Source organism: Erythrolamprus reginae, chromosome Z (assembly GCF_031021105.1).
Source record: "Erythrolamprus reginae isolate rEryReg1 chromosome Z, rEryReg1.hap1, whole genome shotgun sequence".
Taxonomy (NCBI): Eukaryota; Metazoa; Chordata; class Lepidosauria; order Squamata; family Dipsadidae; genus Erythrolamprus; species Erythrolamprus reginae.
Window position 1 is genome coordinate 5,679,486 of NC_091963.1, and position 24,350 is coordinate 5,703,835.

Consider the following 24,350-nt stretch of genomic DNA (forward strand, 5'->3'; position numbering starts at 1 on the left):
CAATTTAAACCCATGTCCGGCCACAGGGCATCGAAGGAGGCAAAGTTAAGGTGGAATATTTTGGCTGTGATCTGACCACTTCACTGGTCAGTGAAGCAGAAGACAGATTTAGGGAAATAAGATGAGAAACCTCATGGAACAACATTACCTCCTCGCCTCTTTCTGTTATGCAGGTAGATTTTTCTTGAATTTTCCATTTTCCTGGCAGCTGACTTAAGTTTTCTATTTCCAAAGCGCAGGTCACCTTTTCTCCCAGTTTAATCAGACCCATATCGATGGACGTCACGTCAATAGAAAAAACAGGACCCTAGGAAAAATTAGGTCAATTACATGTTGAAAGAAATTTATCCTATTATTATTTTTTGACATTTCTTTCTTTGTGTGACGGATGTAATCACTTTCAGAGCTGTCTGCAGAGTAGGGTAAAAAAAACAACAAATCAAGATGGTGGCCACAATCAAAGCGCTGACCGTTTTTTAATGTGAGTCACTGTCATCTTTAATTTTTGGGAACAAATCTTGAGGACTACTCTGCCCCGAAGTTTTACCCTACCCTTCATTTCTTGGCATGCCATGGTTCCTCGGGATTTTTGAAAGATATGGTAAAATGGTTCTGAGATAACATTTGTCAACTCCTTTAGAACTCTGGGATGCAATCCACGAGGTACTGATGATTTATATTTGTCAAGGTCAGATATCAGGTGTCCTCTTGTCATTTCTTTGCTTATTTTAATTTTTCCATTTCTGTCTTTTACAACTACTGTATTTCCACTACTTCAGCTTTAACCACAAAAATAAGCACACAACAGATACAAACTTAAAGTGAACCGCTCCAAACTTGATTGCAGAAAATACAACTTCAGCAACAGAGTGGTCAATGCCTGGAACGCACTACCTGACTCTTTAGTTACGTCCCCAAACCCCCATAATTTTAACCTTAGACTGTCTACTGTTGACCTCACCCCATTTCTAATAGGTCTGTAAGGGGCATGAGTAAGTGCAGCAGCCTGCCTACTGTCCCTATCCTAATGTCCCCATTTATTTGTATCCATTTCCTGTATTCATAGTCATGTTTATACTTATTTCTATTATGTTATACATGCTTCACAAACAAACACACAAACAAACCAATAAATAAAACTGTACATAGGTTTTTGGTAGGTGGGGCTATGATTTCCTTTTGCATGAAGACCAATGAAAAGAATGAGTTAAGCAGCTCGGCTTTCTCTCTACTGCTTGTTACTTTCTTGCCGTCTTCTCTCTTTAGATAGACTGTTTCCATGATTTTTTTTCCTTGTTATTTATATGTCGAAATAAATGTTTGTACTGTTTTTGATATTTATTGCAAGTCTTACTTCATTCTGATCCTTAGTTTCCCTGTGTTCACCTTTGCAAATGTATGTATGTATGCGGAGAGGGGCGGCATACAAATCCAATAAATAAATGTATGTATGTATGTATGTATGTATGTATGTATGTATGTATGATTTATTTATGTGTGTATTTTATTTATTTGTTTGTTTGTTTGTTTGTTTGTTTGTTTGTTTGTTGGTTGGTTGGTTGGTTGGTTGGTTGGTTGGTTGGTTGATTGATTGGATTTGTATGCTGCCCCTCTCCGCAGACTCGAGGAGGCTCACAACAATACACAATCAAAACAATGTACAGTACAAATCTAATACATAAAAATATGTAAAAACCCATTTAAAAAAACATACACACAAAATACCATGCATAAACTATATGTTCCAGATTTTAGTTGGTATTCTGTTTGTTCATTCTTGTGAACCGATGCGGGGAATATGTATGTATGTATGTATGTATGTATGTATGTATGTATGTATGTATGTATGTATGTATTTATTTATTTACTTGTTTGTTTATTTATTGCCTTTAAAGCCCTACATGGCATTGGACCAGATTACCTCCGGAACCACCTGCTACCGCATGAATCCCAGCGACCGATTAGGTCCCACAGAGTTGGCCTTCTCCGGGTCCTGTCGACTAAACAATGTCATTTGGCGGGCCCCAGGGGAAGAGCCTTCTTTGTGGTGGCCCCAGCCCTCTGGAACCAACTCCACCCGGAGATTAGAACTGCCCCCACCCTCCCTGTCTTTCGTAAACTACTCAAGACTCACTTATACCACTAGGCATGGGGGAGTTGAGATATTCCTTCCCCCTAGGCCATTACAAGTTATGCATAGTATGTTTGTGTGTATGTTTGGTACAGCAAAATAATAAGACATTTCATATATTTAAATCTGGTATCCTTATAAATTCATGCATAATAAATACATGCCCGATAAAGCATGATGACAACTCTCAGAATTGCTAGTCAAAGTAACCATAGGGTGGATGTCGTGAGGCGAAACCTGGTGAAGACATTCCTACCTTAAAGTCAGCCTCGATGTACAAAAAGATAGGCTCCTGCGAGTGAGTGATTTCACATTCCAGCTTGTGACAGGAACGGCCCGGTTTCCCTCCTGTGATCACAAATTCAAACATACGACTTCTGCCTGCACCTAGAAAAGACAAGCCACTTACACTTATTTTGGGGTGGAAATAATGCCATTTTTTTAAAAAAAAAAAGACCAAAAAACCCAACAATTTTTCCCAAATTAAAATCAGCAAAAAACCTTATCTCTGTGATGGCGTACCTGTGTCACAAAAGCCACAGGTTGCAAGCAGAGCCATATTGGAGAGTACAGAAGATTTCGCCCTCTGGAGTCTTCAGGGAACCTTCCCTGAAGACTCTGGAGTGCAAAAAATAGTCCTACAGGAAAACCAGAAGTTCAGAAAACGGACTTCCAGTTTGCCGTTGTGGTGTTTTTCACTCTGGGGTTTCAGGATGTTCCCCTGCTGCTCTGGAGTGTGAAAAACAGCACAACAAGCAAACCAGAAGTCCGTTCTTCCGCACTACTCCACTCTCTGCGTGGGAGTGTGGTTAGGGGGTGTACTCACCAACTAGTTCCCCCCCAAGGTCATTGGGGGGGGGGCGCGAAAGGGGGCGGAAATGGGCGTAAGCAGCAACTGTGTGATCTCCTTTAGGGGCACCTCTAGCAAGGTGAGGGACGACCTCCTTCTCGTATTACAGGGCTCGACCGGCTTGGGTATGGGAAGGGGGCCGCACCTGGGGCTCGCTGGCTGGGGCTTACCAGAGACCAGGGGCGAACCATCCCACATGCCGGGAGGGCGTGGCATGGGGGAGGGGGCAGGTGTAAGGATACCACTCCCCTACACCCAGGCAAGGAGCTTTCGCCTGAGAGTTGCTCAGAAAATGTTGGTGATAGTTGACTCTACCCCCATTTTGATTTATGCACCCCTGCAGGTCACGTGGTTTAATTTATTTATTTATTTATTTATTTATTTATTTGTTTATTTGTTTGTTTGTTTGTTTGTTTATTTATTTATTAATTTATTAATTAATTACTTAGATTTGTATGCTGCCCCTCTCCGAAGACTCGGGGCGGCTCACAACATGTAGAAACAAATCATAAGTAAACAGACAAATTTAAAAATATTTAAATATTTAAAAAACCCCATATGCTAACAGACGCACACACAGACATACCATGCATAAATTAAACATGCCCAGGGGGAGATGTTTCAGTTCCCCCATGCCTGACGGCAGAGGTGGGTTTTAAGGAGTTTACGGAAGGCAGGAAGAGTAGGGGCAGTCCTAATCTCCGGGGGAGTTGGTTCCAGAGGGCCGGTGCCGCCACAGAGAAGGCTCTTCCCCTGGGGCCCGCCAACCGACATTGTTTAGTTGACGGGACCCGGAGAAGGCCCACTCTGTGGGACCTAATCGGTCGCTGGGATTCGTGCGGCAGGAGGCGGTCTCGGGGATATTCTGGTCTTGGTTAATTAATTAATTAATAATGATTTAATAAAGTGACCCCATTATACCCAAACTTCCTCCGCCTTCGCTGCAAATTCCCAGTTCCCTTAATTATTCATCATGTGGTTTAACCTCTAGGCCTCCAATCATCTTTGTTGCTCTTCTCTTAACTCTTTCTAGAGTCCCCACCTCTTTTTTTATATCGGGGGGGGGACCAAAACTGGATGTAGTATTCCAAATGTGGTCTTACCAAGTTTCCTTATTTTAATATTCTCTTTATTATAAGCAACAATAAAAATATTTTTTACCTAACTTTCCGGTAGAAGGTTCAACTTCCACTATGTCGCAGTCAAAGATTTTCCCCCATCTAAATGTGACGGCAGAGGTGCTGTTATTAAGCATCTACAATTCCAGAAATGAAGGAGCAGTTAGTCTCCTCATGCAGGACAAAAGTCTTCATTTTCATTTAATTAAAACACAGATTGTACTTCAAGCTATGGTCACCATTAGGACCAGAGTTTCCATGGTTAAGCAAGGTGGTTGCTAAATGAGTCGTGGCCAATTTTATTGCTTTGTTTGCCATGGCTGTTAAATGAATCGCTGCATTCGTTAAGTGAATCATGCAGTCATTAAGCAAATCCAGCTTCCCCCTTTCAGTCTGTGTGAAAGTGACCCCAAGACATTGTAATACAATGACCCCAAGACACTGTAATCATCATAAATACATACCAGTTGCCAAGCACTTAAATTTTGCTCACGTAACGATGGGAATGTTACTGTGGTTGTAAGTACAAGAGGCAAGAATAAGTTACTTCAGGTACTTACCACCGGCAAGACTAGCAAAAATGTTCAGTACAGTAATCTGTCTGGCGAATGCTGGAAATGCAATCAGACTATAGGTACTTACTATCATATGTGGTGAACTTTTATCAAAGCAAGAACATATTGCAAGAAAATAGGTATCTGGGTGGAAAAGATAATTAAACAAAATATAGACCTGAAACCAAATACAGTGGTACCTCGTCATACGAACCCCTCGCCATACGAACAATCCGAGATACGAACCCGGGGTTTGGAAATTTTTTGCCTCTTCTTCCAAACTTTTTCCGTCTTATGAACCCGCCGCCCGAACGCCAAACCCGGAAGTTCAGCAAAAGTTCGGGTTTGGGTGGCCGCCGAGAAGCCCCACCGCCCGGCTGTCGCCTTTTGAAAAAGCCAGGGGGCTTCTCGGCGTCCTTCTGAACCCGAACACCAAACCCGAACTTTTGCCGAACCTCCGGGTTCAGTGTTCGGGAGGCTGCCGAGAAGCCCCGCCGCCCGACTGTTTGATTGCTCTTTTGAAAAACTGACAGCCGGGCGGCAGGGCCTCTCAGCGTCCTCCTGAACACGAATGCCGAGCCGAACTTCCGGGTTCAGCGTTCGGGAGAGCGCCGAGAAGCCCCCTGTCTCTTTCAAAACGCGACAGCCGGGCGGCGGGGCTTCTCGCGGCCACCCGAACTCGAGCCAAACTTCCGGGTTCGGCATTGGGAAAACGCTAAGAAGCGCCCGGCTGTTTCAAAAGGTGACCGCGGCAGTTTTTTGAGTTTATTTTGTTTGCACGCATTAATTCATTTTACATTGTTTCCTATGGGAAACAATGTTTCGTCTTACAAACTTTTCGCCTTACGTACCTCCTCCAGGAAACAATTAAGTTCGTAAGACAAGGTATTACTGTACTGGAAAAATGAGAATACCCCACCAGATGAGGAGCCAACAAATCCACCTTCTCGATCTCCATCGGCTCCAATTTCAAGATTCAAGATCCGACGGGGACATGCGTGACACTCCTTCTGATCAGCCTACATCAATCTTGCAACCAGGGTATCTTTGTGTCTAACTAAGGTTAGATCTCCAGAACTTCATTTGACAACATGAATTCAAGATTTAGATTGATGCAGGGTTGTAATGTAAATGAAAAGCACAGTCAGTCCTCGAGTTACAACAGTTCATTCAGGGACCTTTCAAAGTTACAACAGCAGTGAAAAAAAGACTTATGACCATTTTTCACAGTTACAACCTTTGTAGCATCCACCTGGTTAGGTGATCAAAATTCAGGTGCTTTGCAACTGGTTCATATTTATGATGGCTGCTATATCATGATCCCCTTTTCTGACTTTTTGACAAGCAAAACTCAATTGGGAAGCTTGATTCACTTAACAACCGAGTTACTAACTTATCAACTGCAGTGATTCACAACTGTGACAAGAAAAAAATCATAAAATGGGACAAAATTCACTTAACAAATGTCTCACTTAACAACAGAAAATTTGGGCTTCATTGTGGTCGTAAGTCGAGGACTATCTGTATAGAAGGGAAGAATAAAAGCAAACCCAGGCAATCATCAAGTTATCTGTCCAGCATAAATTGTTTTGAAATATTATTTCCAGATTAATATACAGGTAGTCCTTGACTTGCAACAGTTTGTTTAGTGATCATTCAAAGTTACAATGGCACTGAGAGAAGTGACTTACTACTGTTTTTAACACACCATTGGGCATGTGATAAAAATTCACACGCTTGACAAATGACTCATACTTATGACGGTTACGGTGTCCTGGGGTCATGTGATCACTTTTTAATACCTTCTTCCAAGCGAAGTCAGTGTGGAAGCCTGATTTACTTAACAACCTTGTTATTAAATTAACAACTGCGGGGATTTACTTTAAAAACCTGGAAGAGGTCACACAAAATCCACTCAACAAGTGTTCTGCTTAGCAACAGAAATTTGAGGCTCCATTGTGGTGGTATGTTGAGGACTGGCTATCCTTATTATACAGAGGTACCATTCTTTTACAGATTTAAGTTGCACAGTCAATTCCTAAACTCAAGGTGGATGTGGAAGGAAATTTACCTGAAATATTCTCCTAATATTCACACCAATGTAGTTTTCTCCTGGAATGATTATAGCAGAAGGTTCCAACAAAATCTGAAATGGTTCAGTGGAGCCTTTGATGTCGATTTCTAAGACAATCACATCTTCTTTTCTCCGTTCTCCATTTTCGTAGCAGTCTGAATTCTGAAGACTACATAAAGAATAGGCTTAAAATGGCTCTTGGAAAGGAATCCCAAAAGGAACATCATCACCAGTGTAATTTTTCCTTTATCAGAAACTATACTTGCACAGTTGCTTCACCAATATGCTAGCAAACTTTAAAATAGTATAGGAAATATGATCTTTTTCACTTTTAAAAAATTTATTTATTAATTTGTTTATACATTTTTCTTTTACATGCATAATAATAATAATAATAATAATAATAATAATAATAATAATAATAACAACAACTTATTAGACTTGTATACCGCCCCTCTCCGAAGACTCGGAGCGGTTCACAACAAATAAAACAGAAATACAAATCTAATATTAAAAACAATTTTTAAAAACCCATTATAAAACAGTCATACAATCAAAACAAACCATACATGAAATGGAACAGCTAGGGGTATGTCAATTTCCCCAAGCCTGGCGACATAGGTGGGTTTTCAGAAGTTTGCGAAAAGCAAGAAGGGTGGGGGCAGTCCTAATTTCCAGGGGGAGTTGATTCCAGAGGGCTGGGGCCGCCACAGAGAAGGCTCTTCCCCTGGGTCCTGCCAGATGACGTTATTTTGTCGGTGGGACTGGAGAAGGCCAACTCTGTGGGACCTAATCGGTCGCTGGGATTCGTGCGGCAGAAGGCAGTCCTGAAGGTATTCTGGTCCGATGCCATGTAGGGCTTTATAGGTCATAGCCAACATTGCGAATTGTGACCGAAAACTGATCGGCAGCCAATGCAGTCAGCGAAGTGTTGATGAGACATGGGCATATTTAGGACGGTGGGGAATGAAAGGACTTGTATTCCTCTTCAAATCCTTCCGTTCCACACCATCCAGTCAGAGCTAAAGAAACCTCTTCGAGGAGAAGTGAAACGTCTTCAAAGAAAAACCAGAAAGTCCAATTGCCTCTTGAAAAAGCACCTTTGGGACAACCAGCATGAGTTGCAATCATAATACCAGGCTCAGCTGCAGTTATATATTGAGGACTATCGGAAGTCTAATTGGCTAAGAATACCATAATAGGTAGCTATCCAGATCAGAGGTGCATCATGAAAACTTACCAATGTGAGGCTGGGATATCCTCCAGCACTATTTGAAGCACACTGTGGTAGTTCTGTAGCTATAACAGAGGAAAAAAATAGGGATTAGTTTATATACAAAGAACTTTTAAAAATATACTGCACATATTGAGCCAACAGACTCAAACTCAACCCTGATAAGACGGAGTGGCTGTGGGTTTTGCCTCCCAAGGATAATTCCATCTGTCCGTCCATCACCCTGGGGGGGGGAATTACTGACCCCCTCAGAGAGGGTCCGCAACTTGGGCATCCTCCTCGATCCACAGCTTACATTAGAGAACCATCTTTCAGCTGTGGCGATGGGGGCATTTGCCCAGGTTCGCCTGGTGCACCAGTTGCGGCCCTATCGGGACCGGGAGTCACTGCTCACAGTCGCTCATGCCCTCATCACCTCGAGGTTCGACTACTGTAATGCTCTCTACATGGGGCTACCTTTGAAGAGTGTTCAGAAACTTTAGATCGTGCAGAATGCAGCTGCGAGAGCAATCATGGGCTTCCCAAGGTATGCCCATGTTTCACCAACACTCAGCAGTTTGCATTAATTGCCGATCAGTTTCCGGTCACAATTCAAAGTGTTGGTTATGACCTATAAAGCCCTTCATGGCATCGGACCAGAATATCTCCGGGACCGCCTTCTGCCGCACAAATCCCAGCGACCAGTTAGGTCCCACAGAGTTGGCCTTCTCCGGGTCCCATCAACAAAACAATGTCGTCTGGCAGGACCCAGGGGAAGAGCCTTCTCTGTGGCGGCTCCGACCCTCTGGAACCAGCTCCCCCCAGAGATTAGGATTGCCCCCACCCTCCTTGCCTTTTTTAAACTTCTTAAAACCCACCTCTACCGTCAGGCATGGGGGAACTGAGATAGCTTCCCCAGGCCTATATAGTTTATGTATGGTATGTTGTGTGCATCTTTTTTAAATTATGGGTTTTTAGTTTTTAAATATTAGATTTGTATTGTACATTGTTTTCTATTACTGCTGTGAGCCACCCCGAGTCTACGGAGAGGGGCGGCATACAAATTTAATTAATAATAATAATAATAATAATAATAATAATAATAATAATAATAATATTTTAAGGGTACAGAGCAGTAAATGTTTATCGCAATTGAAACAGTCTATCTCTGAAGTTGGGATTTAAGATTGGGGGTAAATCCACACAGCACCAGGGGAGGATTCCCAAGTCTGTTGCTATTGGTGTGCTGCATGCCCAGCTTTGCTTCTGTTGCATGTGCGCATGTGTGTCCCAGCGGCATTTTACTTCTGAGTATGCGCAGGAAGCAAAATCTTGTGAGGGGACATGTGCATGAGATAGATTTCAGCGATTATTTTTGCTTCTGTGCATGCCAATAAAGTGCTGGGTCTGGAAAGTGCAAAGCTTTGAAAATAAACAACCACGCCAGGTTTAACTGGAAGTGTTATTAAAGGACTGAGTTTTGCAAGAGTTACTTCTGCAAAACATATCAACAAGTTAACAAATTAAACTTTCCAACAGGATGAATAAAAAGCAAGCTTAAGGAAAGAGGACGCGGAAACTGTTTGGAACAGAATGACAGATAGGTTCATCTCTACAGTACATATACTTAGCATTTAAATTCAAGTTTATTTTGAATTACATGACCTTGCAAAATATTTAATTATTTATTGCAAAGAAGTCAATGTAGACTGGGGTCTTTTACGAAGGCCTGGTACGGAACCATACCTCCTGTGGAGAGAAAGAGAGAGTGAACGTATGGTCGGAATGGGGCTGCAGAGTCCCAGAATTAGGAATGACAGAGAAAGCGGTCTCTGTATCCAGGTTGTACTTTAAATTTTCATCCTCCATTTTTCCGTCCAGTGTTAGTGGGTGCAGGTTAGGCTTCACTATCTGCCAGAAGAAAGGAAGTTCTATGTGGCTGCATAAAGACAACAAGAAAGAAATTCATAGACAACTGTCCTTTTTCTTGCAAGCCTGCAAGGTTATTGTTATTGTATATTGTTTTTTTATTTGATGTGTTTGAGCCGCCCTCAATCCACAGAGAGGGGCAGCATAGAAGTTTAATTAATAAAGTAAGAAATGGAAGAAAATTATCAAGTAAAATATCGATTAAGGAGAATATTTGTAGCTCATGGATGAAATGAGAGATCCTTAGTGCCCTCTGAGCTTGGCTGTTTTTCTTGTAGACTTGGTAGTCACTGATGCATCAAAACAGGATAAAAGGAGGAGGAGGAGGAAGACAACGAGGAGGAGGAGGAGGAGGAGGAGAAAAATACAGCTAGTCCCAGTGAGAATGAATTTCTCAACCATCTTGGATTCAGCATCACAGGGGTAAATAGGAAAGAGGATCTAATTCATTCAAAACTATAAACCTCTCTGAATGAAAGAGATGTATAAAATCCCCAGGCAAGGAATTTCCTATACGTAAGCTAATTTGGACCATGTGTTTGACAGTTAAAAGCCATTTAAATTAACTAAATCAGCTAGCTGTACCTGGCCACACTTGTACCGTTTTCCCCAAAAGACATCCCCTGATAATAAGCCCAATTAGGCCAATAAGGCCAAGCGCTTATTTCAGGGTTCAAAAAAATATAAGACAGTGTCTTATTTTTAGGTAAATAGAGTATAAACTTCCTAACAGACAGGAAGCAGCAGGTAAAGCTAGGCCAAATCACATCAGACACCCGTACAATTAGCATAGCCCCCACCAAGACTGTGCTCTCTCTACTTCTCTCTATATAACAATGACTGCATCTCAAAAGACCCCTCTGTTAAAGTACTGAAATTCGCAGATGACACAACAGTGATTGGCCTCATTCAAGACAATGATGAATCTGCATACAGATGGGAAATTGAACAACTAGCCTTTTGGTGCAATCTTGAACTAAATACACTCAAAACTGTAGAAATAGTGGTAGATTTTAGGAGAAATCATCTTATAATATAGACAACACAGTATCAACAGCAGAGTCCTCCAAGTTTCTAGGTTCCATCATATCTTAAGACTTAAAGTGGACACCTATCAACAAAAATATCATCAAAGAAGCACCATAAAAATGTTCTTTCTGCACCAGCTTAGAAAGTTCAAACTGCTCAAAGAGCTGCTGATTCAGTTCTACAGAAGAATTATTGAGTCTGTCATCTGTCATCATAATTGTCTGGTTTGGCTTTACAACCAAACAAGACAGACAGAGACTTCAGAGGATAATCAGAACTGCTGAAAAAAACAATTGCTATCAATCTGCCTTCCATTGAGGACCTGTATACTGCAAAGTCAAAAAGAGAGCTGTGAAAATATTTACAGACATATCATATCCTGGACATAAATTATTTCAACTCCTACCCTCAAAACGACACTATAAGGCTCTGCACACCAGATCAACTAAAGGAGTTTTTCCCTGAATGCCATCACTCTGCTAAATAACTATTTCCCACAACTCTGTTAAATCATTTACTAAGACTAGTAAACTAGTATTTAGTAAGACTGTATTACTATTATTCTTCTCATTCTTCCTATTTCCCACCTCTTCCCACTTATGGGGGGGAACCTTGTTGCTTATATCTTTACAATTGGTATTGTTTTATTGTTCCCTAGTATGATTTGATTGTTTATTAGTATCCTATGACTAAGTGTTGTATCTTATGATTCTTGATGAATATATTTTACTTTTTATGTTCACTGAGAGCATATGCACCAAAGACAAATTCCTAGTGTCTAATCACACTTTACCAATAAATAATTCTACTCTATTCTATTTAACTATCCATGTGAGTCCTGTAGCTGTGGGACCAAGACAGTGGTTATGTAAGTAGAGTCTGCTCCTCCGAAGGAATTTATTTATTTGTCTGTCTGTCTGTCTGTCTATTCATTAAATTGATATGCCACCTAACTCCCAAAGGACACCAGACAGCCAGTAAGTTGCATTCCAGAACTCCAAGTTGGTCATCTAACTTGATGCAAATGTCTCACAGCAAAGCAGGTGAGACCTAAAGTTGGATCTGGCTGACTTTGCCAAGTGTTGATCTACGAGCTATGCCACTGAGCTATGACCCAAAAATCTGTTAGCTCCATTGCCAATCTATGGTTCAACCATGCTGGAAAGAGAGGAACAGCAACAACAATATGCTCATGTTCTGGTTAGAGAAGGCCTCGGTTTCCAGACTGAAAACAGAGGACTACCTGTACTCTCCCTCATGTCCATGGCTTGTATATCCTTGAAGTAATTTAATCAAAAGAAGCAACTCTCACACAAATAGAAAACATTGGCTTCTAGGTTTTATTTCCATAGCAGTTTTTTACATTTTATTTTTGTTTTTCATTGACTTTATTCCTGGCAACCACCTAGAGCCTTGCAACTGCAGTGGGTGGCAATGCAATTCACCACTGAAATTAATCAAGAAATCAGTTTAGACTGCCAGCAAATGCCTTCCCAACACACCCTAATCAATCAACGCAGGAGAGTACAGACTTAAAAGCAGTCGTTGCATGTCCAGATAGAGCCATCAGTTAAATCATTATGGGATGGTTCCCATGGACTCTTTTGTTCCTCTATCTATTTGTCCCATGGAAATCTGGACATTGTCAAGCTTAATCGGCTGGGCCATATTTGGTCTAGCAGAGAGTAGACAGGAAGCTTTATGTTTTCTATGGAATTCAAGCCACAGAGTCTGTACTTAACCTCACCCTGATATGCCACAATCAGGGGTTCTTTGTGCTTTCTGTGTTCTTTGGTTATGGACAGAAGAGAAATGTCTTCAAGGAAAAACAAAGGAAGTCCAAATACATTTTGGAAAAGCAACTTTGGGACAAGATGGGCAAATATTTCAAGCTTCATTTTTATGGGGATTATAAATTAAGTTATTCACAGTGACTCAGAACACAGCACAGCGTAGCATAGCATAGCAGAATAGAATGGGATAGAATAGGATAGAATAGAATGGAACATTTTGTTTAGATTAATCCTACGTTTTTTATTTTTATAAAGGTATCAAGGTAGCAAATATACCTAATACTTTTTCCTCCTCCTATTTTCCCACAACAATACGGATGCCAGGTAAATTAATTGATAGAGAATGACTGTCCCCAAATCACCCAGTCGGTTCTCATATCTAAAATGGGATTAGAACTCACAGCCTCCTGGTGATTGATCCAAAGTCACCCAGCCAATTTTCATACCTGAAGAACAAACTCAAACTCACTGTCTCCTAGTGATTGGTCTAGGAGCTTTCATGCCTAAATAGAACTAGAACTCACAGTCTGCTGGTGATTGGCCCAAAATTCCCCAGTGGGCTTTCACGCATAATGCAGAACTTGAATTCACAATCTCTTGCTTTCTAGCCTATTGCTTTATCCACCTCACCAAACTGGTTCTCAGTGTGGATCAGTGTGATTTATTGGAAGATAGTCACAATTTAAATCTGAGCCATGCGGTGGCCTAGAGGTTCTCACAATCAGGAGGCTCTGAGTTCGATCCTAGGTAGAGGCAAATACAGTGTTCCCTCGATTTTCGCGGGTTCGAACTTTGCAAATAGCCTATACCACGGTTTTTAAAAAAATATTAATTAAAAAATACTTCATGGTTTTTTTCCTATACCACGGTTTTTCCCACCCAATGATGTCATATGTCATCGCCAAACTAATAATTTTTGCAAATAAATAACAAAAAAAATAATTATTGTTAATAAATAATTATGTTTATAAATATCAGGATCACTAAGTGTCTTATTCCATGGTGAGTACCAGTAATAATGGTGAGTAAATGGTTGTTAAGGGAATGGGAAATGGTAATTTAGGGGTTTAAAGTGTTAAGGGAAGGCTTGTGATACTGTCCACAGCCAAAAATGGTGTATTTACTTCCGCATCTCTACTTTGCGGAAATTCAACTTTCGCGGGCAGTCTCGGAACGCATCCCCTGCGGAAATCGAGGGAACACTGTACTTCTCTCTTTGGGCATGATAAGAATATACAGTATCTGCAGAATATAACTCCATACGGGCGACAGGAAGTAGTATCCAAGCAGTAAGCACTCAACTCCATACAGTTGCCCAGATTCCATCAGATTGCAAGGGATTATGGGGTCATTAAATGATAAGCCACGATTTAAATCTCACTCATTTCAATTGGGGGGGGACGCAACTGGGTCTATTCCCCACCACATCCTGCAGACCAGCCCAAATCTCCCCATTCTTGCACTTGCAATGTGAGCATCATACATACGTTATATTTCTCAGAATCAGTGTTTTATCTGCCACAGCATGTGGATTCAGTGGCTTAAAGCGTACAATATGCTGGGAGGTAAGGTCTACAAGCTCGCCGGGCAGAGGGACACTCTCTCCACCAGAAACGGACAAAAATTCCAACGCTATCAGCTCTCCGACTCCTGGGAATGAACAGAATTCAAGTGTCTTTTTAAAAAAAATATTGCAACAAAGATATAGGAATGAAATGATTAGCTAACCATGCAAATTATCATAATATCTTGTGGGTTTATGGAGGGCCACAAGAAGCCATCAGCGGGGGGAGTTCCTCATTGCAGATCTTCTGATTAAATTATTCCCACAGAGAGTGGGCTCATTTCTGCTGAAATACATCCCATCAGGAGGATCTGATCCCTCGCTAGGTCACTGGTCTCAGTTTCAGATTGCAATTATCATTAGGAACAGAGGTGGTATTCAGCAGGTTCGGGCTGATTCGCCCGAACTGGTAGTGGAAATTGCAGGTGGCCCTTGTGAAGTGGATTGGGCTGAGAGACTGGGACTAGAATCACCCCCGCTAGCTTTCATGCCTAAGACAAGACTAGAACTCCCCATCGCCTGGTAATTGAACGAAATCCACTTAAAAACTGCAGTGAATTTGCTTAATATGGCAAAAAAATAGCAATTTTCTTAATAATTGTCTTGGTTGCAAAGAAACTTTGGTTTCAATTGTGGCCATAACTCAAGGACTACTCATACATTATCCTGGCTCGAATGCTATGGTTAAAGAATGAAATTTCTTGCGAATCTATTCAGCTTGGCTTGTACTTTTGTTAATTTGCACCAGGAGGACAGCAGCTGCAAACCTGATGCTGCCAGTTAACGGATCTTATTTGAACTGTGGTGATGCAGTGGCTAGAATGCAGTATTGCAGGCTGATTCTGCCAACTGCCAGCAGTTCGACCCTAACTGACCCAAGGTAGATTCAGCCTTCCATCCTTCTGAAGTCAGCAAAATGAGGACCCAGACTGTTGAGTGGGGGGGGACAATGAATCTGTAATCCGCTTAGAGAAGGTTGTAAAGCACTGTGAAGCCAGAGATGGGTTCCTCCCAGTTCGCACCAATTCTATTTTTTATTAATTATTTTTTAATTAATTTTTAACAAATTTATATACACACAACATAAAACAGTGCATAGTGAAATGTGCCCACCACCCAGACACACACACATTCCCCACCACCAAATCAGGGGTGTTTCTTGTATAGTCCACTAGGCCCAAGAGCAATATGTCTATTTACATATTATAGAGTGATTCCAATTTATTTCTTGTAGCTTGGTCTCGGATTCTGCTCGTCATATATCGTCTTACCTTGTCCCACCATCCCATCAGTTGTCCCAACTCAGTTTCATTTTCCGAATTTATCCTTTTATCCATAATTTAAAATTGAATACGGTCCACCATGTACCTATACCAATTTTGCATTGTCCATTTTGTTGCATCCTTCCAACCCAAAACTATTACTGCCTGAGCGCTTTCTATTGCTGCTTTTTAAATTTCTCTAAATTCTCCCATCGCTTTGCTTTAGTTCGCACCAATTCTATAGAACCGGTAGAAAACCACTGGTGACGTCATGGTGACTGTAGAGATAGAGGCCACATGGAGGTTGTGTGCAACAAACTGCCTACCTCAAACAGGCCTCTTATACCTACATGATCTCACCCAGTTCACATAGCCAGGATGATGTAGGACACTTTCCTTGGCTGGTAGGTGATCTCATCTAGGTTGTATCAACAGGATGTTCCTAAGGATTAGCGAGGAGAATTCACCAATAAAATGCCTTTCGCTGCCTGAAAACCTGTATAAAAGCAATAAAGATTGCAAAGGCAGTCAGACATCTTAGCATCCTACAATGATGTGTCTCTAACTCCATTAGGTGACATCATGGAACCAGTTTTGTTGGTCTGTGGATGCTATCAACTTTTTGGGGGGAGAATTTTTCCCCAAGTTTTTTTTCCTTCTGCGCATATGCAGAAGATGAGTTTCCGGCACTGTGCATGCGTCACAAACTTGTTTTTAGCTTTATTTATTTAGTATTTATTTTTAATTTTTGGCACTGGCCAAGAAGTATGGCCATGCAGCACAGAAAGAAGCGAACTGGCAGCGATGCAAGTTAGAACCCACCGCTATGTGAAGCGGTATATAAGTCTAAATGCTACTGCTATTAGTGATGCCCAACCTCTAGCCAAAACATCAGACATTTTAGATTTAATAGGAAAAAAAAGCTATATTAATGGCAAACCTGTCACGGTAATCTCGTTGATATGGCAGTTGTCACAAACGGTGATGTATGTCACTGTTAGGATTTCAGCAGAAATGGGCATGAACACTACCTGAAAATGAACATGTCTGCGTCATCAAAACACTAGCAATTGTAATGATTTTTTAAAAGAAAATAAAAGTGGCAAATAAATTTCCTCCAAGATGTAATTAGGCAATTCTCAGTAACCAGTTACTGATCTGTAGCTCCCACACCTTTCTAATTCTTATTCTATAAATGTTTTTTTAAAATATATTTTGCTGCAACTGTCTTACTGCAGGTAATCCTCAACTTACGACCATAACTGAGTCCAAAATTTATGTTGCTAAGTGAGAAATTGGTTCAGTGAGTTTTGCCCCACTTTACAACTTTTTTTTGCCACATTTGTTAAGTGAATTCCTGCAGTTGTTAGATTAGTAACACCGTTGTTAAACGAATCTGGTTTCCCCCATTGACTTTGCCTATTAGAAGGTCGCAAAAGGGATCACATGATACGGGTACACTGCAACTGTCATAAATGTGAGCATCATCAAGCATCCAAATGTGAATTATGTGACCATGGAGATGCTGCGGTTATAAGTCTGAAAAATGGTCATAACTCACTTTTTTCAGGGCCATTGTAACTCTGAACGACCATTGTTGTAAATCAAGGACTACCAGTACCACTTCTCTTTTAAAAATGTAATGCCAGAACTTATATTTCCAGATTACCTAATGCTTTTGAGTCAGCTATCAAGGCGATTGATTCTTTTTTAAAAATACAGATCTTCAGTTAATTGCAGCAATTGAGACCAGGAAATTTGGTTAGTGTCGTAAAAGTACAAGGTCATGTGACCACGCTAACACTTGTGGTTCAGTGAAACCTGCTCAGTCGTTAAATGTGACATCACCATTTGTGACCTCCTGCTAGCTCTACTATTGACTCTACTTGTCAGAAACAGGCAACAAAGGTTGCAATTGGTGATCAGAAGTTAACAGATTATTTTTATTTATTTTATTTTATTTATTGGATTTGTATGCCGCCCCTCTCCGTAGACTCGGGGCGGCTAACAACAATGATAAAAAACAGCATGTAACAATCCAATTAATAAAACAACTAAAAACCCTTATTATAAAACCAAACATACACACAAACATACCATGCATAACTTGTAATGGCCTAGGGGGAAGGAATATCTTAACTCCCCCATGCCTGGTGGCATAAGTGAGTCTTGAGTAGTTTACGAAAGACAGGGAGGGTGGGGGCAGTTCTAATCTCCGGGGGGAGTTGGTTCCAGAAGGCCGGGGCTGCCACAGAGAAGGCTCTTCCCCTGGGGCCCACCAAACGACATTGTTTAGTCGACGGGACCCAGAGAAGGCCAACTCTGTGGGACCTTATTGGTCACTGGGATTCGTCCGGTAGATTAACCTTGTAGGGACCTTGAATGTCATGTAATCCAACCCTCCCCCATCCAAGCTGGAGACCCTAAAGGTCACATAATATATGGGACCCTGTGATTGTTGTAATTGCAAGCATGTTAACCAAGCACCAAAATTGCAATCATGGGATCAGAACAACTGCCACAACTTTGAGGACCGATCATGAAGTCTTTTTGTTTAGTGCTGTAATAACATTGAATGGTCGCTAAATGAATGGTTTTTAATTGACAACTTTAACCAAGAAGCGTTAACCTATTTTCTTCCTAATGGTAAGCTTCTAATATCATAGAAAACTCAGAAATACGTTTATCAAAATTACTTCTAGATGGAAAAGAAGAAAGGGGGCAATTTTCTATTTTCTCCTCTTTTTTATTTTATTCATCAAATTTGCTTATCATCCGCAACTTGGGCGTCCTCCTCGATCCACAGCTCAAATTAGAGAACCACCTTTCAGCTGTGGCGAGGGGGGCGTTTGCCCAGGTTCGCCTGGTGCACCAATTGCGGCCCTATTTGGACCGGGGGTCACTGCTCACAGTCACTCATGCCCTCATCACCTCGAGGCTCGACTACTGTAATGCTCTCTACATGGGGCTACCTTTGAAAAGTGTTCGGAAACTTCAGATCGTGCAGAATGCAGCTGCGAGAGCAATCATGGGCTTCCCTAGGTATGCTCATGTTACACCAACACTCCGCAGTCTGCATTGGTTGCCCATCAATTTCCGGTCACAATTCAAAGTGTTGGTCATCACCTATAAAGCCCTTCATGGCACCGGACCAGGGTATCTACGAGACCGCCTTCTGCCGCACGAATCCCAGCGACCAGTTAGGTTCCACAGAGTGGATCTTCTCCGGGTCCCGTCAACTAAGCAATGTCGCCTGGCGGGACCCAGGGGAAGAGCCTTCTCTGTGGCGGCCCCGGCCCTCTGGAGCCAACTCGCCCCAGAGATTAGAATTGCCCCCACCCTCCTTGCCTTTCGTAAGCTGCTTAAAACCCATCTCTGCCGCCAAGCATGGGGGAATTGAGATACTCTCTCCCCCTAGGCCTTTACAATTTTATGCATGGTATGTCTGTATGTATGTTTGGTTTTTATAATAATGGGTTTTTAACTGTTTTTAGTATTGGATTATTATTATATGCTATATAATAATAATATACAATTTATGTATGGTATGTTTGTTTGTATGTATGTCTGATTAATAATTGGGTTTTTAAAATGTTTTTTAAATTATTAGATTTGTTATGAATTGTTCTATTGCTGTTGTGAGCTGCCCCAGTCTACGGAGAGGGGCAGCATACAAATCAAATCAAATCAAATCAATCAATCAATCAATCAACCAACCAACCAACCAACCAAGAAACAAACAAACAAACAAACAAACAAATAAATTTGAATGATCATCACACTATCATGGAATGCTACAAAGATTGCAAGTGTGAAAAACGATTATCAGTAACTTTTTTTCCAGGGGCATTGTAACTTTGAACAGTCACTAAATGAACTGTTGTAAGTTGAGGACTAGGTGTACTTGAAATATCTGAAATATTGTATATGATGTTGTGAAACTTTTCTTATCTTTCAGTGTGAGAACAAACTGTGAACAATGCACAGTCGCTATAATTATCTCACTATAGAATTTGGTCTAATGGTTAAGGCACTAGGCTTGAAAGGAGACCATTACGTTCTAGTCCCACTTTAGCCTTGAAAGTTGAGTGACTTTAGGCCAATCACAAGAAGACTCTGAGTCCTAGTCCTGCCTTAGACATGAAAACTGGCTGGGTGACTGTGGGCAAATCATTCTGTGCTGGACATGTTCACTGCCTTGATGTATTGGTGAAAATAATAAAGGCAGGATACAAATAAATGAACAAAAAAAAATCCCTACCTGATATAGTTCTACATAAAATCCTCCTGGGGCTTTGAAAGCAGCTGATCCCAATATAAATTCCCCAAGTCCAGATGTCTTCAAACTTGGCAACTATAAGACTTGTGGACTTCAACTTCCCAAATTCCTCAGCCAGCTATGTTATGCTCCAGTTATGCTGGAGAATTCTGGAAGTTGAAGTCCACAAGTCTTAAAGTTGCCAAGTTTGTGGACCCTGTCCTAGTCAAATGAAGGGGGCATCGGCTACATCCTACTTTAGAATAACCAAAATGCAAATAAAATGAAAGTAGCACTATTAGGTTTGCCAAGTAGGCTGGAAGTGAGAACAATATTGTCAGGAACTGGGAATATAGTCCTCGGAGAAGGGCAACATACAAATCTAATAAATAAAGTGTTCGGAAACTTCAGATCGTGCAGAATGCAGCTGCGAGAGCAATCATGGGCTTCCCAAGTATGCCCATGTTACACCAACACTCCACAGTCTGCATTGGTTGCTGATCAGTTTCCGGTCACAATTCAAAGTGTTGGTTATGACCTATAAAGCCCTTCATGGCATTGGACCAGAATATCTTTGAGACTGCCTCCTGCCGCACGAATCCCAGCGACCGGTTAGGCCCCCTGGCCTTCTCCGGGTCCCATCAACTAAGCAATGTCGTTTGGCGGGACCCAGGAGAAGAGCCTTCTCTGTGGCAGCCCCGACCCTCTGGAACCAGCTCCCCCCAGATATCAGAGTTGTCCCCACCCTCCTTGCCTTTCACAAGCTCCTTAAAACCCACCTCTGTCGCCGGCATGGGGGAATTGAAATTTTCCCTTCCCCCTAGGCTTATAGAATTTATACATGGTATGCTTGTATGTATGAGTGGTTCTTTAAATTGGGGGTTTTTAGATTGTTTTTAATATTAGATTTGTTTACATTGCCTTTTTATATTATTGTTAGCCGCCCCGAGTTTTCGGGGAGGGCCACGGCATACAAATCTAATTAATAATAATAATAATAATAATAATAATAATAATAATAAATGAATAAATAAACTGACCTCAATTGGGATAGACTGACCCGGAGCAAGTTCGAAGACAGCTGGACAAATCCCAAATGGATATTGCTCCACGTAACCCAGAGTGGCAACAGACTTCAAATCAAGATGAGAGAAAAATGAATCGAATTAACAGCTGATTCACATGACCAGTTTTGCCCCAAAAGAAGGAGAGAAGCCTGTTTCCCAAAGGGATGAATTCTCCCTACTATTCAACCCAGGCAGCTTCCACTCGTCTGTTAGCAACAGCCCTTAGACTTACATACTGCCTCACAGTGTTTTTACAGCGGTTTACAGAGTCAGCCTATTGCCCCAACAATTTGGGTCCTCGTTTTGCTCAGCTCGGAAGGACGGAAGGCTGAGTCAACCTTGAGCCTGGTGAGATTTGAACTGCCAAACTGCTAGCAGCTGGTGATCAGAAGAACTAGCATGCTGTACTGCACTCTAAGCACTACCTGCACTACCTTGGCCGTTTCTGCTATTCCTCAATAGGAATGTGTAGGTAGCCAAAAGAAACCCCTGGCTTGGTTTGAAAAGAGCATTTCTCCAGCCAGGTGTTCTGTATACATCGTCTTGAAAGCAGCTGTATTTTTTGATGAGCCTGTCACCTTAGTTGTAAATGAGGAATTATTTTCTAACTGTAATTCCTCCTCAGTGGTAGGTTGGATCTCTCTTTAACAAGGTTCCACCCACTGCTTCTTGTCCTGCCCTCTTGTGCTTTGGAGAATAGATTGCCCCCCTCTTCTCTGTGACGGCCCCTCAAATACTGGAAGAATGCTATCATGCCCCCACCACAAATCCTTCTCTCTGACAGGCTAGACAAACCTAGCTTCCCCAAATGTTCATTCTACAATTTAGCCACCAGTAGCATCATCAACACTGCTATTCTGTTCTGTTCTACTCTACTGTATTCTATTCTATTCTATTCAACTCTAAATTCTATAATATTCAACTCTACTCCACTCTAGTCAACTTAACTATTTTATTCAATTCATTCTACTCCACACCACTCCACTCTATTCCTATTCAACTCTACTCTACGCTACGCTACTCTATTCCTATTCAACTCTTACTCTATTCTATTCTATCTTTATTGCTCTTCTCTGCACGTGAACACATAAGTTCACAGGGAAGCGAAAAGATGGAGCTGTCCCACCTTGCACATTTTCTTTTAATCAAGTGAAATTGGCAAAAGTTCCGTACTTTCGCCATATACACTCTAGAACAGCGGTCCCCAAACTATTTATCCAGCCCATGGGTGAGTGACAGGAGCAGACTGTTCTTTTAATTAAATTCTCTCCTTAATGTTCCTTCAAAAAGTACAACACCAATTATATTTCTAACTTATTAATCATTATGCCAAAGTGCTTCCTTCTTTCTTTATACATTTTTCTATAAGCCAAGAAAAACTTGTATAGCCAATCAGATGTTAGCAAAAGAAAATTAAAAACAAAACATAAACATATATGAATTTCAGATTTCTTCCCCCCCTCTAAATAGTATGCTCCCATTTTGTTTTTTACTTTAAAATAAGGTATGTACAGTGTGCATAGGAAATTTGTTCATAGTTTTTTTTTATAGTCCGGCCCTACAACAGTTCGAGGGACAATGAACTGGCCCCCTGTGTAAAAAGTTTGGGGACCCCTGCTCTAGAATCTAAAACTCCAAATAGGTGGGGGCTTTTTTTCTTCCTGGAACAGGAAACTAATTAATCAAGGGAATCCACCAACCAAGGGATGAATTCACCTGGCTATCACAGTGGGCAAAGCGGAAGAAGTGGTAGATATTGAAAAAGAGATTTCTTAAAGTCAAGCACTATCCATAGCCACATCCTTTCTGGTCACTCAGAAACCCAGAATACCAACATATGTGGCCCCCAGGGTTGCCAGAAATCTTCCCCTTTTGATTCCATTTCCACAAGACTGGCACGGTAAAGAAAGAGCATCGGGTTCTGTAACACTTACCCGGAAGTTTGGTGGTGGCCACATTTCCTTCGGCATGATGCAAAACTTCCCAACACTGAGCCCTTCGTTCTTGCACTCAAACTCTACAAATTTTACTCCGCCCACCAAGCAGGCTCCACAATCCAGGATCTGCGGCACTGAAAGAAGGACAGGTGAAAAAAGTAGCAAACGCAAACAGGGGTGAGAATCACATTTGGATTACTTAAAGTCGAAAACGGTCAATAAAACTGGAAGAGCAGTTTCTACGCTACACAGGAGTCTAGGAAGGGTAAGGAGGGTTTAGAAGAAATTTTCTTGGTTCGTTCCCAACTGGAAAGCAGTCACTGATGCTGAGAAGGAATAGACATGGAAGCAGCTGCCAAAAAAAGGCATCCTTTAATTCAGAAGGCAAAAAAAGTAGTTACACAGCTCAAGCGTTTTCCTGGGATGCAAGAAAACTTGGAAGTTTGACTCTGAGCCGTTTATGCTTAATTCCCCTTTGAAAATCCTGCAGCTTGATTGGTTTTAATGTGTTTCTGATTGCCAGGAGGTTTTTTTTTTCCTGAGTTAATCTTGATCCCTGGTCTTTTTTTTTTCCCTGCCCTAGATGTTAATCCTGCCAGGGAGGCAGGTAAAAGGAAATTTCTGTTTACCTTGAAGAGATTATTTTTTAGACTGATTCCTCTTATCTTAATGGCTCTACTTAAGTGTTCCTTTCAGCTGGAGTTTTCTTAAAGAGAAAAGGCTGGCATTGTTTTCTAAGGTTTCTGGTGCCGTGAGGTTTTTGGCACTGTCCTTCTGGTGTACGTGTATACTTCAAATAACTTGAAGAACAAAAAGCCGGGGTGGTGCAGTGGCTAGAGAGCAGCACTGCAGGCTACTTCAGCTAACTGTTAGGTGTAGTTCAGCAGTTCAAATCTCACTACCGGCTCAACATTGACTCAGCCTTCCATCTTTCCGAGGTGGGTCAAATGAAGACCCAGATTGTTTGGGGGCAATATGCTGATTCTGACAACTGCTTAGAGAGGGCCGTAAAAGCACTATGAAGTGGTATATAAGTCTAAATGCTATTGCTGATTTCTGTTCTCAAGTGAGGGGTCTTTTGAGCTTGCTTGTTTTCTTGCAGAAATTTCAAGGACCCCTCATGTCAAACCTGACCTATAATTATTCTCCTTTATGGCTATTCTCAAATCTCTAACTATGAGACTAGGCTGAAGCTTCGATACCTAAATATAAAGCAAGCACAGATATCTAAAGGTGGCTGGTCACAAATACTGGACCTTTGGACAAATCTCATACATTGAATGTTTTCATGACATCATTACAGGTAGTCTTCAACTTACAACCATAGTGAGCATTCAAAGATATGACGGCAGTGAAAAAAAGTGACTTATGATCATTTTTCATATTTACGGCCATTGCAGCATCCCCTTACGTTGATCGCAGTGTCACAGGATCAAGTGATCCCCTTTCGTGACCTTCTGACAAGCAAGGTCAATGGGGAAGCCGGATTTGTTTAACTATCATGTTACTTAGCAAGGGTGGAGGTTCACTCAACAACAGTGGGAAGAAAGGCCGTAAAACGGTGCAAAGCT

At 41.4% G+C, this 24,350-nt stretch overlaps 1 protein-coding gene across 1 annotated transcript in view; it reads right to left on the bottom strand.

Annotated features, from left to right (window-relative positions):
* DLEC1 (DLEC1 cilia and flagella associated protein) overlaps positions 1 to 24,350 on the bottom strand; it is a 79,692-nt gene that overhangs the window by 37,099 nt on the left and 18,243 nt on the right. Inside the window, exons 10-19 of the mRNA XM_070729882.1 lie at positions 22,777 to 22,913; positions 20,816 to 20,908; positions 16,458 to 16,548; positions 14,179 to 14,341; positions 9,687 to 9,879; positions 7,968 to 8,026; positions 6,725 to 6,896; positions 4,143 to 4,236; positions 2,388 to 2,518; positions 149 to 307 (exon numbers count right to left, since the gene is read on the bottom strand). Coding sequence (XP_070585983.1) covers positions 149 to 307; positions 2,388 to 2,518; positions 4,143 to 4,236; positions 6,725 to 6,896; positions 7,968 to 8,026; positions 9,687 to 9,879; positions 14,179 to 14,341; positions 16,458 to 16,548; positions 20,816 to 20,908; positions 22,777 to 22,913 — 1,292 coding nt within the window. The remainder of the gene's footprint in view (positions 1 to 148; positions 308 to 2,387; positions 2,519 to 4,142; positions 4,237 to 6,724; positions 6,897 to 7,967; positions 8,027 to 9,686; positions 9,880 to 14,178; positions 14,342 to 16,457; positions 16,549 to 20,815; positions 20,909 to 22,776; positions 22,914 to 24,350) is intronic.